Below are 14941 nucleotides of genomic sequence, written 5' to 3'. Positions count from 1 at the left end.
CGGTCCAGAGGGACACAGATCACCCCCCAAAACCCGGCAGCCTCTCAAGCCCTTGGCTCTGCCCCCTCCTCAGCCCCCAAATCCCCCCCTGGCAGACATCCAGCCCCTGCCCCTCTTCTTATCATCCCCCTCAAGGCATCCCTCTGCACCTTCCAGGGATGCTCCCACCAAGCGCGGTGGTCCCCAAGGCCACCAAGTGCCACTGGGTCCCCGCTAAGCTGCGCCCGCTGCCTGCCACAGCCCGGGGAGCCCGTGGCTCAGCGCCGGTGCTGACCCTGCAGGATCCGGCCTCCTAGGAGGGCATCCTGAGGAAGAGCTGCGGATTGTCTTGCTGTACGGAAAGCACTGCGAGCCCGGGCTGTGCCACGGCGGGGTCCCCTCGGCATCCCGTGCCCACAACGCCACCCCAGAACCGGGCTGAGCATCGCTGGGATTGAAGCTGCGCGTGCCCTGGGTGAGGGCAGCGATAGGAGTGTCCGCGCACGGGGGAGCCTGTCCACACAATTCCTAATTAATCCAAAGTGTTCTGCCAAGAACTGATTGTTTCCTGCTCGAGAAATTGCCGGCTCGGGGCTGGTGGCTCACGGGCTTTACCGGCAGCGCTGGCCCACCCGTTTCCTTCAGGTCCTGGCAAAGGGGATTGCCAAGCCAGGAGGGCTGCTCTGAGCCAGGCAGCTCTTATCTCCTTCCCGCAGTCCTTCGCCTCCTTTTACAGTGGGAGGAGCGGAGCCCGAGAGAGAGGGAGCGGAGATGGCACCGCTGTGCAATGTGGTTCTTGGAGAGCGAACACCGCTGGGCACAGCACCCATCGGATAGAGGGAGAACCACTGGGCACAGCACCCATCGGAGAGAGTGAGCAGCCCTGAGCGAGCACCGCTGGGCACAGCACCCATCGGATAGAGTGAGCACCGCTGGGCACAGCACCCATCGGAGAGAGTGAGCACCACTGGGCACAGCACCCATCGGAGAGGGTGAGCAGCCCTGAGTGAGCACTGCTGGGCACAGCACCCATCGGAGAGGGCGAGCACCGCTGGGCACAGCACCCATCGGATAGAGTGAGCACTGCTGGGCACAGCACCCATCGGAGAGGGCGAGCACCGCTGGGCACAGCACCCTTCGGATAGAGTGAGCACCGCTGGGCACAGCACCCTTCGGATAGAGTGAGCACCGCTGGGCACAGCACCCATCGGATAGAGTGAGCACTGCTGGGCACAGCACCCATCGGAGAGGGCGAGCACCGCTGGGCACAGCACCCATCGGATAGAGTGAGCACCGCTGGGCACAGCACCCATCGGAGAGAGTGAGCACCACTGGGCACAGCACCCATCGGAGAGGGTGAGCAGCCCTGAGTGAGCACTGCTGGGCACAGCACCCATCGGAGAGGGCGAGCACCGCTGGGCACAGCACCCATCGGATAGAGTGAGCACTGCTGGGCACAGCACCCATCGGAGAGGGCGAGCACCGCTGGGCACAGCACCCTTCGGATAGAGTGAGCACCGCTGGGCACAGCACCCTTCGGATAGAGTGAGCACCGCTGGGCACAGCACCCATCGGATAGAGTGAGCACTGCTGGGCACAGCACCCATCGGAGAGGGCGAGCACCGCTGGGCACAGCACCCTTCGGATAGAGTGAGCACCGCTGGGCACAGCACCCATCGGATAGAGTGAGCACTGCTGGGCACAGCACCCATCGGATAGAGTGAGCACTGCTGGGCACAGCACCCATCGGATAGAGTGAGCACCGCTGGGCACAGCACCCATCGGATAGAGTGAGCACTGCTGGGCACAGCACCCATCGGATAGAGTGAGCACCGCTGGGCACAGAACCCATCGGATAGAGTGAGCACTGCTGGGCACAGCACCCATCGGATAGAGTGAGCACTGCTGGGCACAGCACCCATCGGATAGAGTGAGCACTGCTGGGCACAGCACCCATCGGATAGAGTGAGCACTGCTGGGCACAGCACCCATCGGATAGAGTGAGCACCGCTGGGCACAGCACCCATCGGATAGAGTGAGCACTGCTGGGCACAGCACCCATCGGATAGAGTGAGCACCGCTGGGCACAGCACCCATCGGATAGAGTGAGCACTGCTGGGCACAGCACCCATCGGATAGAGTGAGCACCGCTGGGCACAGCACCCATCGGAGAGGGTGAGCACCACTGGGCACAGCACCCATCGGAGAGGGTGAGCAGCCCTGAGCGAGCACCGCTGGGCACAGCACCCATCGGATAGAGTGAGCACCGCTGGGCTCAGCACCCATCGGAGAGGGTGAGCACCACTGGGCACAGCACCCATCGGAGAGGGTGAGCAGCCCTGAGTGAGCACTGCTGGGCACAGCACCCATCGGAGAGGGCGAGCACCGCTGGGCACAGCACCCATCGGATAGAGTGAGCACTGCTGGGCACAGCACCCATCGGAGAGGGCGAGCAGCCCTGAGCGAGCACTGCTGGGCACAGCACCCATCGGAGAGAGTGAGCACCGCTGGGCACAGCACCCATCGGAGAGGGTGAGCAGCCCTGAGTGAGCACTGCTGGGCTCAGCACCCATTGGACAGAGTGGGCACAGCACCCATCGGAGAGGGTGAGCAGCCCTGAGTGAGCACTGCTGGGCACAGCACCCATTGGACAGAGTGAGCACTGCTGGGCACAGCACCCATCGGATAGAGCGTGCAGTGCTGGGCACAGCACCCATTGGACAGAGCGAGCACCGCTGGGCACAGCACCCATCGGAGAGGGCGAGCAGCCCTGACCGTGCACCGCTGGGCTCAGCACCCATTGGAGACAGTGTGCACTGCTGGGCTCAGCACCCATCGGAGAGGGCGAGCAGCCCTGACCGTGCACTGCTGGGCTCAGCACCCATCGGAGAGGGCGAGCAGCCCTGACCGTGCACCGCTGGGCACAGCACCCATCGGAGAGGGCGAGCAGCCCTGACCGTGCACCGCTGGGCACAGCACCCATTGGAGAGGGCGAGCAGCCCTGACCGTGCACCGCTGGGCTCAGCACCCATTGGAGAGGGCGAGCAGCCCTGACCGTGCACCGCTGGGCTCAGCACCCATTGGAGAGGGCGAGCAGCCCTGACCGTGCACCGCTGGGCTCAGCACCCATTGGAGAGGGCGAGCAGCCCTGACCGTGCACTGCTGGGCTCAGCACCCATCGGAGAGGGCGAGCAGCCCTGACCGTGCACCGCTGGGCTCAGCACCCTGCCGTGAGCATTGGCAGCTGAGCTCTTGCCACCACACACAGCACCCGCCGGAGACCCCAAGCACCGGCGTGCGGGTGCCATCCTGGGACGCGCATCATGGGCAACTGCATCGTGGTGGTGAGTGTCTCTCCCCTCCCTTGCCGCTTCTTCCCGGGGATTTCCCATCCTGCCGGACGCGAGGGGTGGGCGCACATGGCTGCACGGTGGCTGGCAGGGCCACGACTCGCGGCAGGCGCTGCCGGCGAACGCTTGCAGGTGGCTCGATGGGGTTTGCATCCATCCACTGAGGGGTTCGCAACCCTCCTGGGAGGCTGCAAGCAAACGTGGGTTTTCACGCACGGTGAGGCCAGTTTGGAACAACCCCACGTCCCCAAGGTATCAGCTGCAGGCAGCCTGCCCTCCCTTCTCCTCGCGGCGTGTCCCACCCTGATAAATCCCCGGCAGCGTTAGGGGGGACATCGCAAGCAACGCGTGGGTCACCTGCAGCCAGCTGAGCGCGTCCCTGCCTGACATCCGCTGCCCTCCTTTGCAGAGCCCCAACATCGCTGAGAGCAAAACCTCCCTGGACCACCTGAACCTGCTGGAGATGATGGGCAACTACTCCTACGACTACACCAACATAACCTCCCTCGACTACGACGCCGCGCCCTGCCACAACCAGTACTGTCCCCTTTTCCAGCGCGTGGCCCCTGCCTTCCTGGCCGTCACCTGCGCCGCGGCCGCGCTGGGGACCGCCTCGCTGCTCGTGGCACTGGCCAAGCGGCCCCACGCCTGGAGCTGGCCTCAAAGCCCAGCGCTGGTGGCCCAGCTGGCGGTGGCGATGGGTCTTTTCGCCGCCCTGCTGCCGGCGGTGGCGGTGAGCGTCGGGCGGCGCTGGGAGCTGGGCGCGGGGCTGTGTAGGCTCATGCACCTGCTGTGGCACTGGAGCCTCTTCGCGCAGGGGTTGGTGGTGAGCAGCAGCTCCTGCAGCACCGTCTGGTGCCGCTGGGACCCCCGGAGCCGGCGGTTGGCCGTGGCCGTGTGGGCTGGGGCGATGCTGTTGGCGACGCCGGCGGCTCTTGCCAGCGGCACAGTGGAAGCCCAAGAGACGAGCTGCATCCGCCGGAGCGTGGACGTCCTCCACCCAACCTACGTGCTGCACCTCGCCCTCTGCCTCTGCCTCTTCCTGCTCCTGCCCGCGGCGTTGCTGGTGGCCGCGCTGGCCGGGCCGCGGCTGAGGGCAGGCTGGGGGCCGAGCATCGGGGCGAGCTGGCTCTTCTTTGGGCTGTGGGTGCCTTACGGCGTGGGGCTCGCCGTGGATTTCCTCCTGCGGGCACGGCTGCTGCAGCCCACCTGTGGCACCTTCGAGCACTTTGACCACGTTCTGGGGCTGAGCGAGGGGCTGGGGGTGCTGCACTGCTGCCTGGGGCCCGCGGCGCTGCTCGGCGCGCAGCTCGGCCGCCGCAGGGGAGGCACCGGCAGCACCGGCTGAGGTTGTGCTGCTGCAGCCGAGAGCCTCGGGACAACCCCTGGCTCCTCTCCCCAAAGCAGCCCCACCACCCCCAGAGCTTCTGCCCCACGGGCAACCTGAACCCCAGACCACACCATGGCCCATCACACGCCGAGCCTGGTGCCTCTCCTTCGCCATCCTCCTCCGTGGGGTCTCGGCCCCCAACACCGCAATTTGATCAACGGAGACAGCCCTGAGGTGCCTCGGGCATCTCCCGAGTCCCTTAGGGGTTTATCAGCCCCTGTTTGGGGCCAGACACCCCACTTTTTGCCCAATAGAGACAGCCCTGGGGTGCCTCGGGCATCTCCCGAGCCCCAGTTTGGGGCCAGACACCCCAATTTTTGCTCAATGGAGACAGCCCTGGGGTGCTTCGGGCATCTCCTGAGCCCCTGGGGGGTTTATCAGCCCCAGTTTGGAGCCAGACACCCCACTTTTTGCCCCATAGAGACAGCCCTGGGGTGCCTCAGGCATCTCCCGAGCCCCAGTTTGGGGCCAGACACCCCAATTTTTGCTCAATGGAGACAGCCCTGGGGTGCCTCGGGCATCTCCTGAGCCCCTGGGGGTTTATCAGCCCCAGTTTGGGGCCAGACACCCCAATTTTTGCTCAATGGAGACAGCCCTGGGGTGCCTCGGGCATCTCCTGAGCTCCTGGGGGGTTTGTCACCCCAGTTCCTTCTTGCCTGCCACGACCCCCCCGAGGCTCAGCCGCAGTCGCTGCGGCTCCGAAGGGACATTTCAGACGGCGCAGCTGCACCGTGAAGCAACAGAAGATTTTTCTCTCTCTCCTGACGAGCCGAGATAAGCGTCACATCCGAGATGAGCCGCTGGGAATTCTATACCATACACGCGTCTGTCAGAGCCGCTCGCCGAGCTCAGATAATGGCAGGGGCTGGGGGGCACGAGAGGTGACATCCATCACCTCCGGCCAGGCTGAGGGATGGGATGCGGGTGAGTGCGCTTCTCGTGCCTCCAAATGAACGGGAAAAGCTCCTCATGAAGCTCTGCAGCCAATTAACGAGAAGCAATGTGATTTGTACCCAGCGCCGGAGGCATCCGAGCTGTGCTCCTCCATTCCCGTGAGGGACAGCGTGCGGTCACAAGGCAGGCGGGGTGTGGAACGGGGAGGGATGGGTGGATGGATGGATGGGTGGATGGATGGATGGATGGATGGACGGGTGGATGGGTGGATGGGTGGATGGGTGGATGGATGGATGGATGGATGGATAGATGGGTGGATGGATGGATGGATGGATGGATAGATGGGTGGATGGGTGGATGGATGGATGGATGGATGGATGGATGGATGGATGTGATGCAGGAACACAAACCTACAGCCGGGTCCCAGTGTGATGACACAGGAGGAGCTAACCCGGCCAAGCCAAGCCCCATGGGACGTGGGAGCTCCTTCCTGGTAAACTGGGCAACCGGTTCTGTGGGGAACACACCCATATTGTCCTCAAAAAGGAGGTGGCCACCAGTGGCTCAGAGCATCCCCTTGCTGCCCTGCCACCCCATCCTCCACAGCAGACCCGCGTCACAGCCCCGCAGCCCCAGCCTGGGTCCCCCCCAGGACCAGCGGCCAACCCAGCACCATCGTCACAGCACCTGGAGCAGATGAGCTTCTCCCTCTTCCCAACCAGGTGGCACCTGGGAAGGCAGAACAACTGTCTGCACACCAGGGTCATCTGCTCACAGGACACACGGACACCCTCAGAGGCTGCCCTAGGAGGACACCAGCTGCTCTGTCACTTGACTTTGCCGTGGCTTCTTCGGCCACCTGGTATCCACGGCTCTGGGCTCCGTCCCTTTGGTCAGGATGGAGTGAGCAGAGCCTGGAGATGGGGACCTGGGGAGGGACTCTTTACAAAGGCTTCTGATTCTGCCCCTCTTATTGCTCCTCTGCTCCTCTCTGGTGAGACCCCATCTGCAGGATTGTGTCCAGTTCTGGAATCATCAACAAAAGAAGGAGATGGAGCTGTTGGAACGGGTCCAGAGGAGGCTCTGAGGATGATGCGAGGGCTGGAGAACCTCCTGTACAAGGACAGGCTGAGAGAGTTGGGGTTGTTCAGCCTGGAGAAGAGAAGGCTCCGAGGAGACCTCAGAGCAGCTTCCAGTGCCTGAAGGGGCTCCAAGAAAGCTGCGGAGGGGCTGTTCACAAAGGCCGTGGGGATGGGATGAGGGGGAACGGGGATAAACTGGAGAGGGGCAGATTTAGACTGGACATGAGGAGGAATTTCTTCACTCTGAGAGTGGTGAGACCCTGGCCCAGGGTGCCCAGGGAAGCTGTGGCTGCCCCATCCCTGGAGGGGTTCCAGGCCAGGTTGGATGGGGCTTTGGATCCCCTGATCCAGTGGGAGGTGTCCCTGCCCATGGCAGAGGGTGGAACTGGGTGATCGTTGAGGTCCCTTCCAACGCAAACTATTCTCTGTGCCCGAGAGCTGTGGGTCAGGGCGTGGGGGGCAGCTTCCCCTGTGCCTCTCAGAGAAGTCAGGATCAAACCGCATTGTTCCCACGGGATTTTGCTCCCAGGGGAGCGAATGAGAGCGCCGAGGAGAAGCCACTTGGCCAGGCTGCCCTTGGCGCCCGGGTGGGCACGCGCCCGGGGCACAGCTCCAAGGGGAGCCCCGTGCAGGCGGGTGACCCGAGGTCTTGCGGTACGGCCGCATGACGGCGTGAAATCGCTCCTCCCGAGCTGCCGGGGACGGGATTGGGGGGATGAGGCTCCCCTCCCACCCTCTGGTCCATAAATCCTGTGGGCAGCATCCCTGCGGTGAGGTGGGTTCTCTGCTGGTCCCATAGCACCCATGGCGCAGCTGCGGCTCTGCCTCGCCGTCCTGGCCGGGCTCTCGGGGATCGTGGCCCAGGAAGGTAGGGATGATTCTGGGGGACAGGAACTGGCACAGGGTGGGCAGGTCTGGGAGGGACACGGCAGCGGCTCTCAGAGCCCCCTGCTTCACGCCAGAGCCCAGCCGGTGCGGCTGAGGGGATGCTGGAGCAAGGCTGGGGTCGGAAGAGGGGATGTCGGGGATGTAGAGTCATCCACGGGGATGGAGGAAGGCTTAGAGGCAATCAGAGGAGGCTGCGGGACACTCCAATCTCCTGCCACATCCCATCTCTCATCCTCCAGACCTGTACCGAAAGGTATTCGTCTTCCGGAAAGACCCCAGCGATGCCTACGTGCTGCTGAGGGCCAAACTTGAGCAGCCGCTGCAGAACTTCACCGTCTGCCTGCGGTCCTACAGCGACCTGACCCGTCCCTACAGCCTCTTCTCCTACGCCACCAAAGCGCAGGACAACGAGATCCTCCTCTTCAAGCCCAAGCCCGGCGAATACCGCTTCTACGTTGGGGGCAAATTTGTCACCTTCCGCGTCCCTGAGGGCCACGGGGACTGGGAGCACGTCTGCGCTAGCTGGGACTCGGCCACCGGCATCGCCGAGTTCTGGTTCAACGGGAAGCCCTGGCCGCGCAAGGGGCTGCAGCGCGGCTACACGGTGGGAGCAGAAGCGTCCATCCTGCTGGGACAAGAGCAGGACGCCTTCGGCGGTGGCTTCGACCTCTACAACTCCTTCTCGGGCGAGCTGGCCGACGTCTACCTGTGGGATGTGGGGTTGTCCCCAGCCAAGATGCGAGCGTCCTACCTGTCCCTGACCGTGCCACCCGCTCTCCTGGCTTGGAAGAACCTCAGCTATGAGGTCAAGGGAGATGTGGTGGTGAAATCCCGGCTCCGGGAGCCGCTGGGGCTGTGATTGCCGGTCCAGGGCTGCTCTTGCTTTGCTCCCCACACCCTCATCACCCTTCACCTCTACAACCGGCTGAGAAGAAGGTGCCGTCTGCCTCCCCCAGCCGAGGGGCTCTGGCTGTGCTCGGATGGAGCTGGGGAGGGCTGGAGGCACCGCTCAGCCTGGCGGGGTGTCCCCTCAAGCACCAGCACCCACCACTGACCCCGTCACCTTTCCCTTCCCCACAGCCCTGTGGCACGGACAGGACAGGGATCCACCAGCTCTGGCACTGCCCAACCGCACGCGAAAGAGCAGAAGTGAGTAGGGATGAGTCCTTGGGAACACGGGACCCGTTCCCGATGCCCAACCCCACGCGCACCCACCATCACTTCAAGGGAGGGGGTTCTGCCCCTCTGTTCCTCTCTGGGGAGACCTCAGCTGAAGGTTCGGAAGGACTGAGGAGCCCTCCGAGCGCCGGTGGAGCCGCGATTGCCACGGGGCTGTGTGTGTGTGTGTGTGTGTCCCCCACCGCTGTGGAACCCCCAAAGCCATCAAGCATCACCGCAATGAAGAAATGGGTCCAACGCTCTTTGCCGGACACCGCGGGGCAATTAATTCAGGCTCAGAAAGTTCATTAGGGTGAGAGGCGATGGGATGGGGGCGAAGGAGCTGCTGCCACCCCCGGCACAGGGACAGCGGGGACAAAGGGGGGGGGGGGGACACAGACTCGCAGCTGCACCCCCGGGGGGACCCCAGTGTCCTGCATGGGGGGAGCAGCCCGGGGGAGGGAGCCCAGGGTCCTGATGGGGGGGAACGGGGGTTAGGGGGTGCAGGGGGGGGGCATCCCGGTGTCCCGGGGGGAGATGAGGGGGACATCCCGGTGTCGTGGGAGGGGGATGGGGGGGCATCCCGGTATCCCGGGGGAATATGGGGGGGCATCCCGGTGTCTGGGAAGGGATGGGGGGGACATCCCGGTGTCCCGGGGGTGGGATGGGGGGGCATCCCGGTGTCCCGGGGAGGGGGGGGAGATGGGGGGGCATCCCGGTGTCCGGAAGGGGGATGGGGGGGGGGGGACCCAGAGGGGGCCATCCCAGTGTCCCGGGAGAGGGACAGGGGGGGCAGCCCGGTGTCCTGATTGGAGGGGGGGGAGGGAACAACCCGGGGGGGGGCAGATTGGTGTCCCGGAGGGGAATGGGGGGAGCCAGACGGGGGGCATCCCTGTGTGCCGATGGGGGGGGATGGGGGCAGCCGGACGGGGGGCATCCTGGTGTCCCGGGGGGGGAGAGTTAGGGGGTGCAGGGGGGGGGCATCCCCGTGTCCCAGGAGGGGGACGGGGGACGGGGGACGGGGGGGCAGCCCGGTGTCCTCATGAGGGGGGGAAAAGCCCGGGGAGGACAGATCGGTGTCCCGGAGGGGGGGATGTGGGGGCATCCCGGTGTCCTAATGCTGGGGGGGGGCGGGGGAGAGCTGGGGGGGGGGGGGGGGCATCTCAACTGGTGTCCTGGAGGTGGGGGACACAGCCCGTTGTCACTGGGGGGGGGGCAGATCGGTGTCCTGGGGGGGCATACCGGTGTCCCGATGGGGGGGGGGACCTTGGGGAGGGGGGGAAATAACCCGGGGGGGCACATCGGTGTCCCGATGCGGGTGTCCGGTGTCCCGGGGGGAGGAGCCCCCGCAGGCCCCGCCCCTCGCGCCGGCGCTCTCGGTCTCCGCCACCGCCGGTGCCGCTGCGCTCCCGGTGCGGGGGGGGTGGCCGGGGGGGTCCCGAGAGTCTGGGGGTTCCTGAAGCAGAGGCTTTCGGGGGTCCCAAGGGTCCTGGGGTCCCGGCTCAGGGTTTCTCGGGGCTCCTGGGGGTCCCCTGGGTCGGGTTGAGGGGTTCCAGAAATCCTGGGGGTCAGAGGGGTCCCGTCCAGCGGCTCTCGGGGGTCCAAAGGGTCCTGAGGGTCCTGGGGTCCCGGCCCGAGGGTCCTGGGCGTCTGGCCAGGAGCTCCTGGGGGGCTGGGTCAGGGTTTCTCGGGGCTCCTGGGGGTCCCCAGGGTCTGGCTCGGGGGTCCTGGGGGGGCAGAGGGGTCCTGGGGGGGCAGAGGGCTCCTGGGGGGTCAGAGGGGTCCTGGCCAGGGGCTCTCGGGAGGGTCCCGAGCATCCTAGGGGTCGGGGGGTCCTGGCTCAGGGGCTGTCGGGGGTCCTGGGGTTCTGGCCAAGGTCTCAAGGGGGTCCCAAAAGTCCTGGGGGTCTGGCTTAAGGGTTTTGGGGGTCCTGGGGTTCTGGCCAGGGTCTCTCGGGCGTCCTGGGGGTCCAGGAGGTCAGGCTCAGGTGGTCTGGGGGTCCTGGGGGCCAGGGAGGGTCTGGCCAGGGGGTTCTGGGGGTCTGGCTCAGGTGTCCCGGGATTCCTGGGATCTGGGCAGGGGCTCTCGAGGGTCCTGGGGGATCTGTCTTAGGGGTCCCGAGGCTCCTGGGGGTCTGGTTCAAGGCTCCAGGGGTTCCTGCGGGTCTTGGGGTTCTGGCCAGGGGGTCCTGGGGGTCTGGCTCAGGGGTCCTGGGGTTCTGGCCAGGGGCTCTCAGGGGTCTTGGGGTTCTGGCTCAGGGGTTCCAGGGGTCCTGGGGGTCTGGCTTAGGGGTTCCAGGGGTCCTGGGGTTCTGGCCAGGGGCTCTCAGGGGTCTTGGGGGTCTGGCTCAGGGGTTCCAGGGGTCCTGGGGGGGGGGGGTCTGGCTTAGGGGTTCCAGGGGTCCTGGCGGGGGGCTGGCTTAGGGGTTCCAGGGGTCCTGGGGTTCTGGCCAGGGGCTCTCAGGGGTCTTGGGGGTCTGGCTTAGGGGTTCCAGGGGTCCTGGGGGGGTCTGGCTCAGGGGTCCCGAGGGTCCTGGGGTTCTGGCCAGGGGATCTTAGGGGTCTTGGGGGTGTGGCTCAGGGGTTCCAGGGGTCCTGGGGGGGGGGGGGGGTCTGGCTTAGGGGTTCCAGGGGTCCTGGGGGGGGGGTCTGGCTTAGGGGTTCCAGGGGTCCTGGGGGTCTGGCTTAGGGGTTCTAGGGGTCCTGGGGTTCTGGCCAGGGGCTCTCAGGGGTCCTGGGGGTCTGGCTTAGGGGTTCCAGGGGTCCCCGGGAGCGTTGCAGTGCAGGCGCACGGTTCTGGTCCCCGCAGGTGATGGGGGCGTCCAAGCCCCCCAACTTCTCCTGGGTGGTGGAGGGGCGGCTGGCAGGCCTGGCGATGCCGCGGGAGCCGGGCCATTACCAGTTCCTGGTGGGCCAGGGCGTGCGGCACCTGGTGTCGCTGTCGGAGCGAGCCCCCCCCCAGCACGGCTGCTGCCCCGACATCCAGCTCCACCAGCTCCGTGTGCCCGACTTCACCCCCCCGACCCCCACGCAGATCCAGAACTTCTTGCGGCTGGTGGAGGTGGCCAACGCTCGCGGCGAGGTACGGCGCGGGCACGGCACGCCGAGATGGGGGAACAGCCCAGGAGAGGTTATAGCGAGGGGGGGATGCTGGGGAGCAAAGGGGGGGCTGCAGCAGGGCCCCCCACCTCTGCCCGTGCCACTGCTGGTGATGCCGCGGCACTGCCGGCCAGGCTGTGGCGGTGCATTGCATGTTGGGGCGCGGCCGGACGGGCACCATGCTGGCGTGCTACCTGGCGAAGGCACAGAAGATGAGTGGCGCTGACGCCATCCGAGAGATCCGGCGGCTGCGACCCGGCTCCATCGAGACGCGGGAGCAGGAGGAAGCCGTGATCCGGTTCTGCCAGCGCAGCGGGTAGGTGCAGCTCCGTCGCTGCGGCACCCCTGTCCCCAGCGGGGTCCCCATGGCCGCGCCGCGGGACGGCTGCATCGTGCTGGGCAGAGCGGGCACCTGTGCGTCCCAAAGCCCAACTCACCAGCAGGATCCAGTGAGGATCTTGAGAGCAGCCCCGAGGAGAAGGACTTGGGGTGATGGTCGAGGAGAAGCTCGACGTGAGCCCAGAAACCAACCGTGTCCTGGGCTGCATCCAGGGAAGCGCGGCCAGCAGGGAGGGAGGGGATTCTGCCCCTCTGCTCCTCTCTGGGGAGACCTCATCGGGAGGATTGGGTCCAGTTCTGGAATCCTCAACAGAAGGAGATGGAGCTGTTGGAATGGGTCCAGAGGAGGTTCCAAGGATGATCCGAGGGCTGGAGAACCTCCCGTGCGAGGACAGGCTGAGAGAGTTGGGGTTGTTCAGCCTGGAGAAGAGAAGGCTCTGAGGAGACCTCAGAGTGACCTTCCAGTACCTGAAGGGGCTCCAAGAAAGCTGTGGAGGGGCTGTTCATAAAGGCTGTGGGGATGGGACGAGGGGGAACGGGGATTAACTGGAGAGGGGCAGAGTTAGACTGGACATGAAGAGGAACTTCTCCAAGATGATTGTGGTGAGGCCCAGGTTTCCCAGGGGAGCTGTGGCTGCCCCATCCCTGGAGGGGTTCCAGGCCACGTTGGATGGGGTTTGGAGCCCCTGATCCAGTGGGAGGTGTCCCTGCCCATGGCAGGGGTTGGGACTGGATGATCTTTAAAGTCCCTTCCAACCCAAAGTGTTCTATGATCTGCCTTTACACAGCACCGGAGAGGACAGCGAGGATTCCTGAGTCCCAGCAGCTCCCCTCCCCAGAGCAGCCTGTGCTGGAGGCATTCAACGGACAATGGTCACCCCAAGATGACGAGGGGCCTTTCCCGGCCCCAAGGTGCTGCTCGCTGTCCTCTTGCACATTAAAGGACTCTTCTGTGACTTCCGTCCAGACCCGTCTTTGAGGAACCGGTGGGCAGCGCTCAGGCTGGCGGCTCTGTCCTTGCACCCTGGGCTGTGATGCTCTTGGCTCTTGGGTGTTGGGCGCATGAGTGGCTCCGCTTCGGTCACCGACACGCATCTCCAAAGCTGGTCCCTTGCCAAAGCGGTGACACCACACCAAGGATGGCAACCGCGTCAGCACCCGGGGGCCGAGCCGGGACGTCGATGCTTAAAGAATTAAGATGGAATTTAGGTATCTCTGTCCAAAAGACCAATCCTGAAAATCTCTTCTCAGCTGCTCCTAACCTTGGTGGCATTTAAATCCTAAGTGCAAGAAGTGTCACCGTCCCCGTTCCCAGGCGTGCGGCACATGGCCGGGAACGCCTGGTGCTCGCTGGGAATGAGTGCCGCGTCTGTGCCCTAAGGTGGTGGGGTGGAGGCTCTGCCAGGAGCTCCGTCACCCCCAGACGTTGGTCTGAAACCCCAAAATGTCATCGGCTTCCGTTGGGAATGAAGCACCAGGGTGGTGGCACCGCTGACAACCGCCGTGCCCGGCTCTGAGCCACGGCTGGGGTGACCGCCTGCTCTGGGGCGGCGGTAGCACCTTGGGGACCCCTTCTTCTCCGGCTGCAGGGGGTGGGGTGGGACCAATAGGGACAGAGGAGGTGACCAAGGGGGTCTTCACTGCAGGGTGTGGAGCACCCCAAAAAGCAGGAGGTAGAAAGCAGCCCCCAGCTCTGCCCAGTGCCTCCCAGCCCTTCTCTGGTGGGGATTTGGGAAGCACCACCAGCACCTTAGGTGATGCCGGAGCTCTGGTGGCAGCCATCGCCTGGGACACGAAGGACGGGGAGCAATGGGGATGGTGGGGACAATGGGGATGGGGATGGGGACACGGGGATGGGGATGATAGGGACAATGGGGATGGGGATATGGGGATGATGGGGACCATGGGGACATCATGAGGATGATGTGGATGGGGACACGGGGATGGGGACACGGGGATGGGGATGATGGGGATGGGGACAATGGGGATGGGGATGATGGGGATGGGGAAAATGGGGATGGGGATATGGGGATGGGGACACGGGGATGGGGACAATGGGGATAGGGACAATGGGGATGGGGATATGGGGATGATGGGGACCATGGGGACATCATGGGGATGATGGGGATGGGGATATGGGGACCATGGGGACCACGGAGACATGGGGATGATGGGGATGGGGACAATGGGGATGGGGATATGGGGATGATGAGGACCATGGGGACATCATGGGGATGATGGGGATGGGGATATGGGGATGACGGGGACTATGGGGATGATGGGGATGGGGACGGTGGGGATGGAGACACAGGGGTGATGGGCACAATGGGGATAGGGACATGGGGACGATGAGAATAAGGATGATGGGGACAATGGGGATGGGGACATAGGGATGATGGGAATAAGGATGATGGGGATGGGGATATGGGGATAATGGGTATGGGGATGATAGGGACGATGGGGATGAGGACAATGGGGAAAGGGAAGATGGGGATGGGGACAATGGGGAGAGGGAAGATGGGGATGGGGACAGGGATGGGGATGATGGGGACACCGGGACGGGGCAGCGCTGTGCAGCCCCAGCCTAAGCCCGCGGGAGCTGCAGGGCTCACATGGGCCCGTGAGATGCAGGAAAGCAGCTTAACCGCAGAATTATTTACTTTAACTCCTCTTACTTTAGCTCTGTCCTTAATAGTCTCCCAGGCTCAGGGGGCCAGGCCGGGCCGGCGGGGGGGACCACGGACCCCCCTGCCCTACGGAAGA

The 14941-nt window shown here is 65.0% G+C and overlaps 3 protein-coding genes and 1 long non-coding RNA gene across 9 annotated transcripts in view; 3 read left to right on the top strand and 1 right to left on the bottom strand.

The window, feature by feature from the left end:
- LOC128849328 (uncharacterized) overlaps nt 1–14941 on the bottom strand; it is a 45961-nt gene that overhangs the window by 16873 nt on the left and 14147 nt on the right. For 2 of the 5 annotated variants that reach the window (XR_008447329.1, XR_008447327.1), the window contains exons 4-6: nt 14854–14931; nt 13441–13609; nt 13233–13362 (exon numbers count right to left, since the gene is read on the bottom strand). The exons of 1 other annotated variant lie outside the window; for it this stretch is intronic. This is a non-coding gene — a long non-coding RNA (uncharacterized LOC128849328). Of the gene's footprint in view, nt 1–13228; nt 13363–13440; nt 13610–14853; nt 14932–14941 lie in introns of those variants that run through there. 2 more of the 5 variants (XR_008447332.1, XR_008447328.1) reach the window with 2 other exon arrangements.
- ACKR1 (atypical chemokine receptor 1 (Duffy blood group)) lies at nt 2977–5777 on the top strand. Its single transcript, XM_054050685.1, has 2 exons — nt 2977–3323; nt 3739–5777. The coding sequence occupies exons 1-2, from the start codon at nt 3303–3305 to the stop codon at nt 4675–4677; spliced, it is 960 nt and encodes a 319-aa protein (XP_053906660.1). The 5' UTR covers nt 2977–3302; the 3' UTR covers nt 4678–5777.
- CRP (C-reactive protein) lies at nt 7021–9042 on the top strand. Of its 2 annotated transcripts, XR_008447324.1 has the most exons (3): nt 7021–7563; nt 7823–8519; nt 8664–9042. XR_008447324.1 is itself a non-coding variant. In XM_009568804.2 (2 exons), exons 1-2 carry the CDS (start codon nt 7500–7502, stop codon nt 8440–8442), a joined length of 684 nt encoding a protein of 227 aa, XP_009567099.1. In that variant the 5' UTR covers nt 7022–7499; the 3' UTR covers nt 8443–9042. The 2 variants fall into 2 exon arrangements, 1 of the variants encoding a protein (XP_009567099.1); XM_009568804.2 differs by having other exon boundaries at nt 7022–7563; nt 7823–9042.
- Nucleotides 10103–13125, top strand: DUSP23 (dual specificity phosphatase 23). Its single transcript, XM_054050688.1, has 4 exons — nt 10103–10153; nt 11550–11822; nt 11974–12155; nt 12967–13125. The coding sequence occupies exons 2-4, from the start codon at nt 11553–11555 to the stop codon at nt 12992–12994; spliced, it is 480 nt and encodes a 159-aa protein (XP_053906663.1). The 5' UTR covers nt 10103–10153; nt 11550–11552; the 3' UTR covers nt 12995–13125.

This window comes from Cuculus canorus, chromosome 28 (genome assembly GCF_017976375.1).
Source record: "Cuculus canorus isolate bCucCan1 chromosome 28, bCucCan1.pri, whole genome shotgun sequence".
NCBI classification, from domain to species: Eukaryota; Metazoa; Chordata; class Aves; order Cuculiformes; family Cuculidae; genus Cuculus; species Cuculus canorus.
The sequence above is the reverse complement of the archived record's forward strand: the minus strand, read 5'-3'. Positions and strand labels throughout refer to the sequence as shown.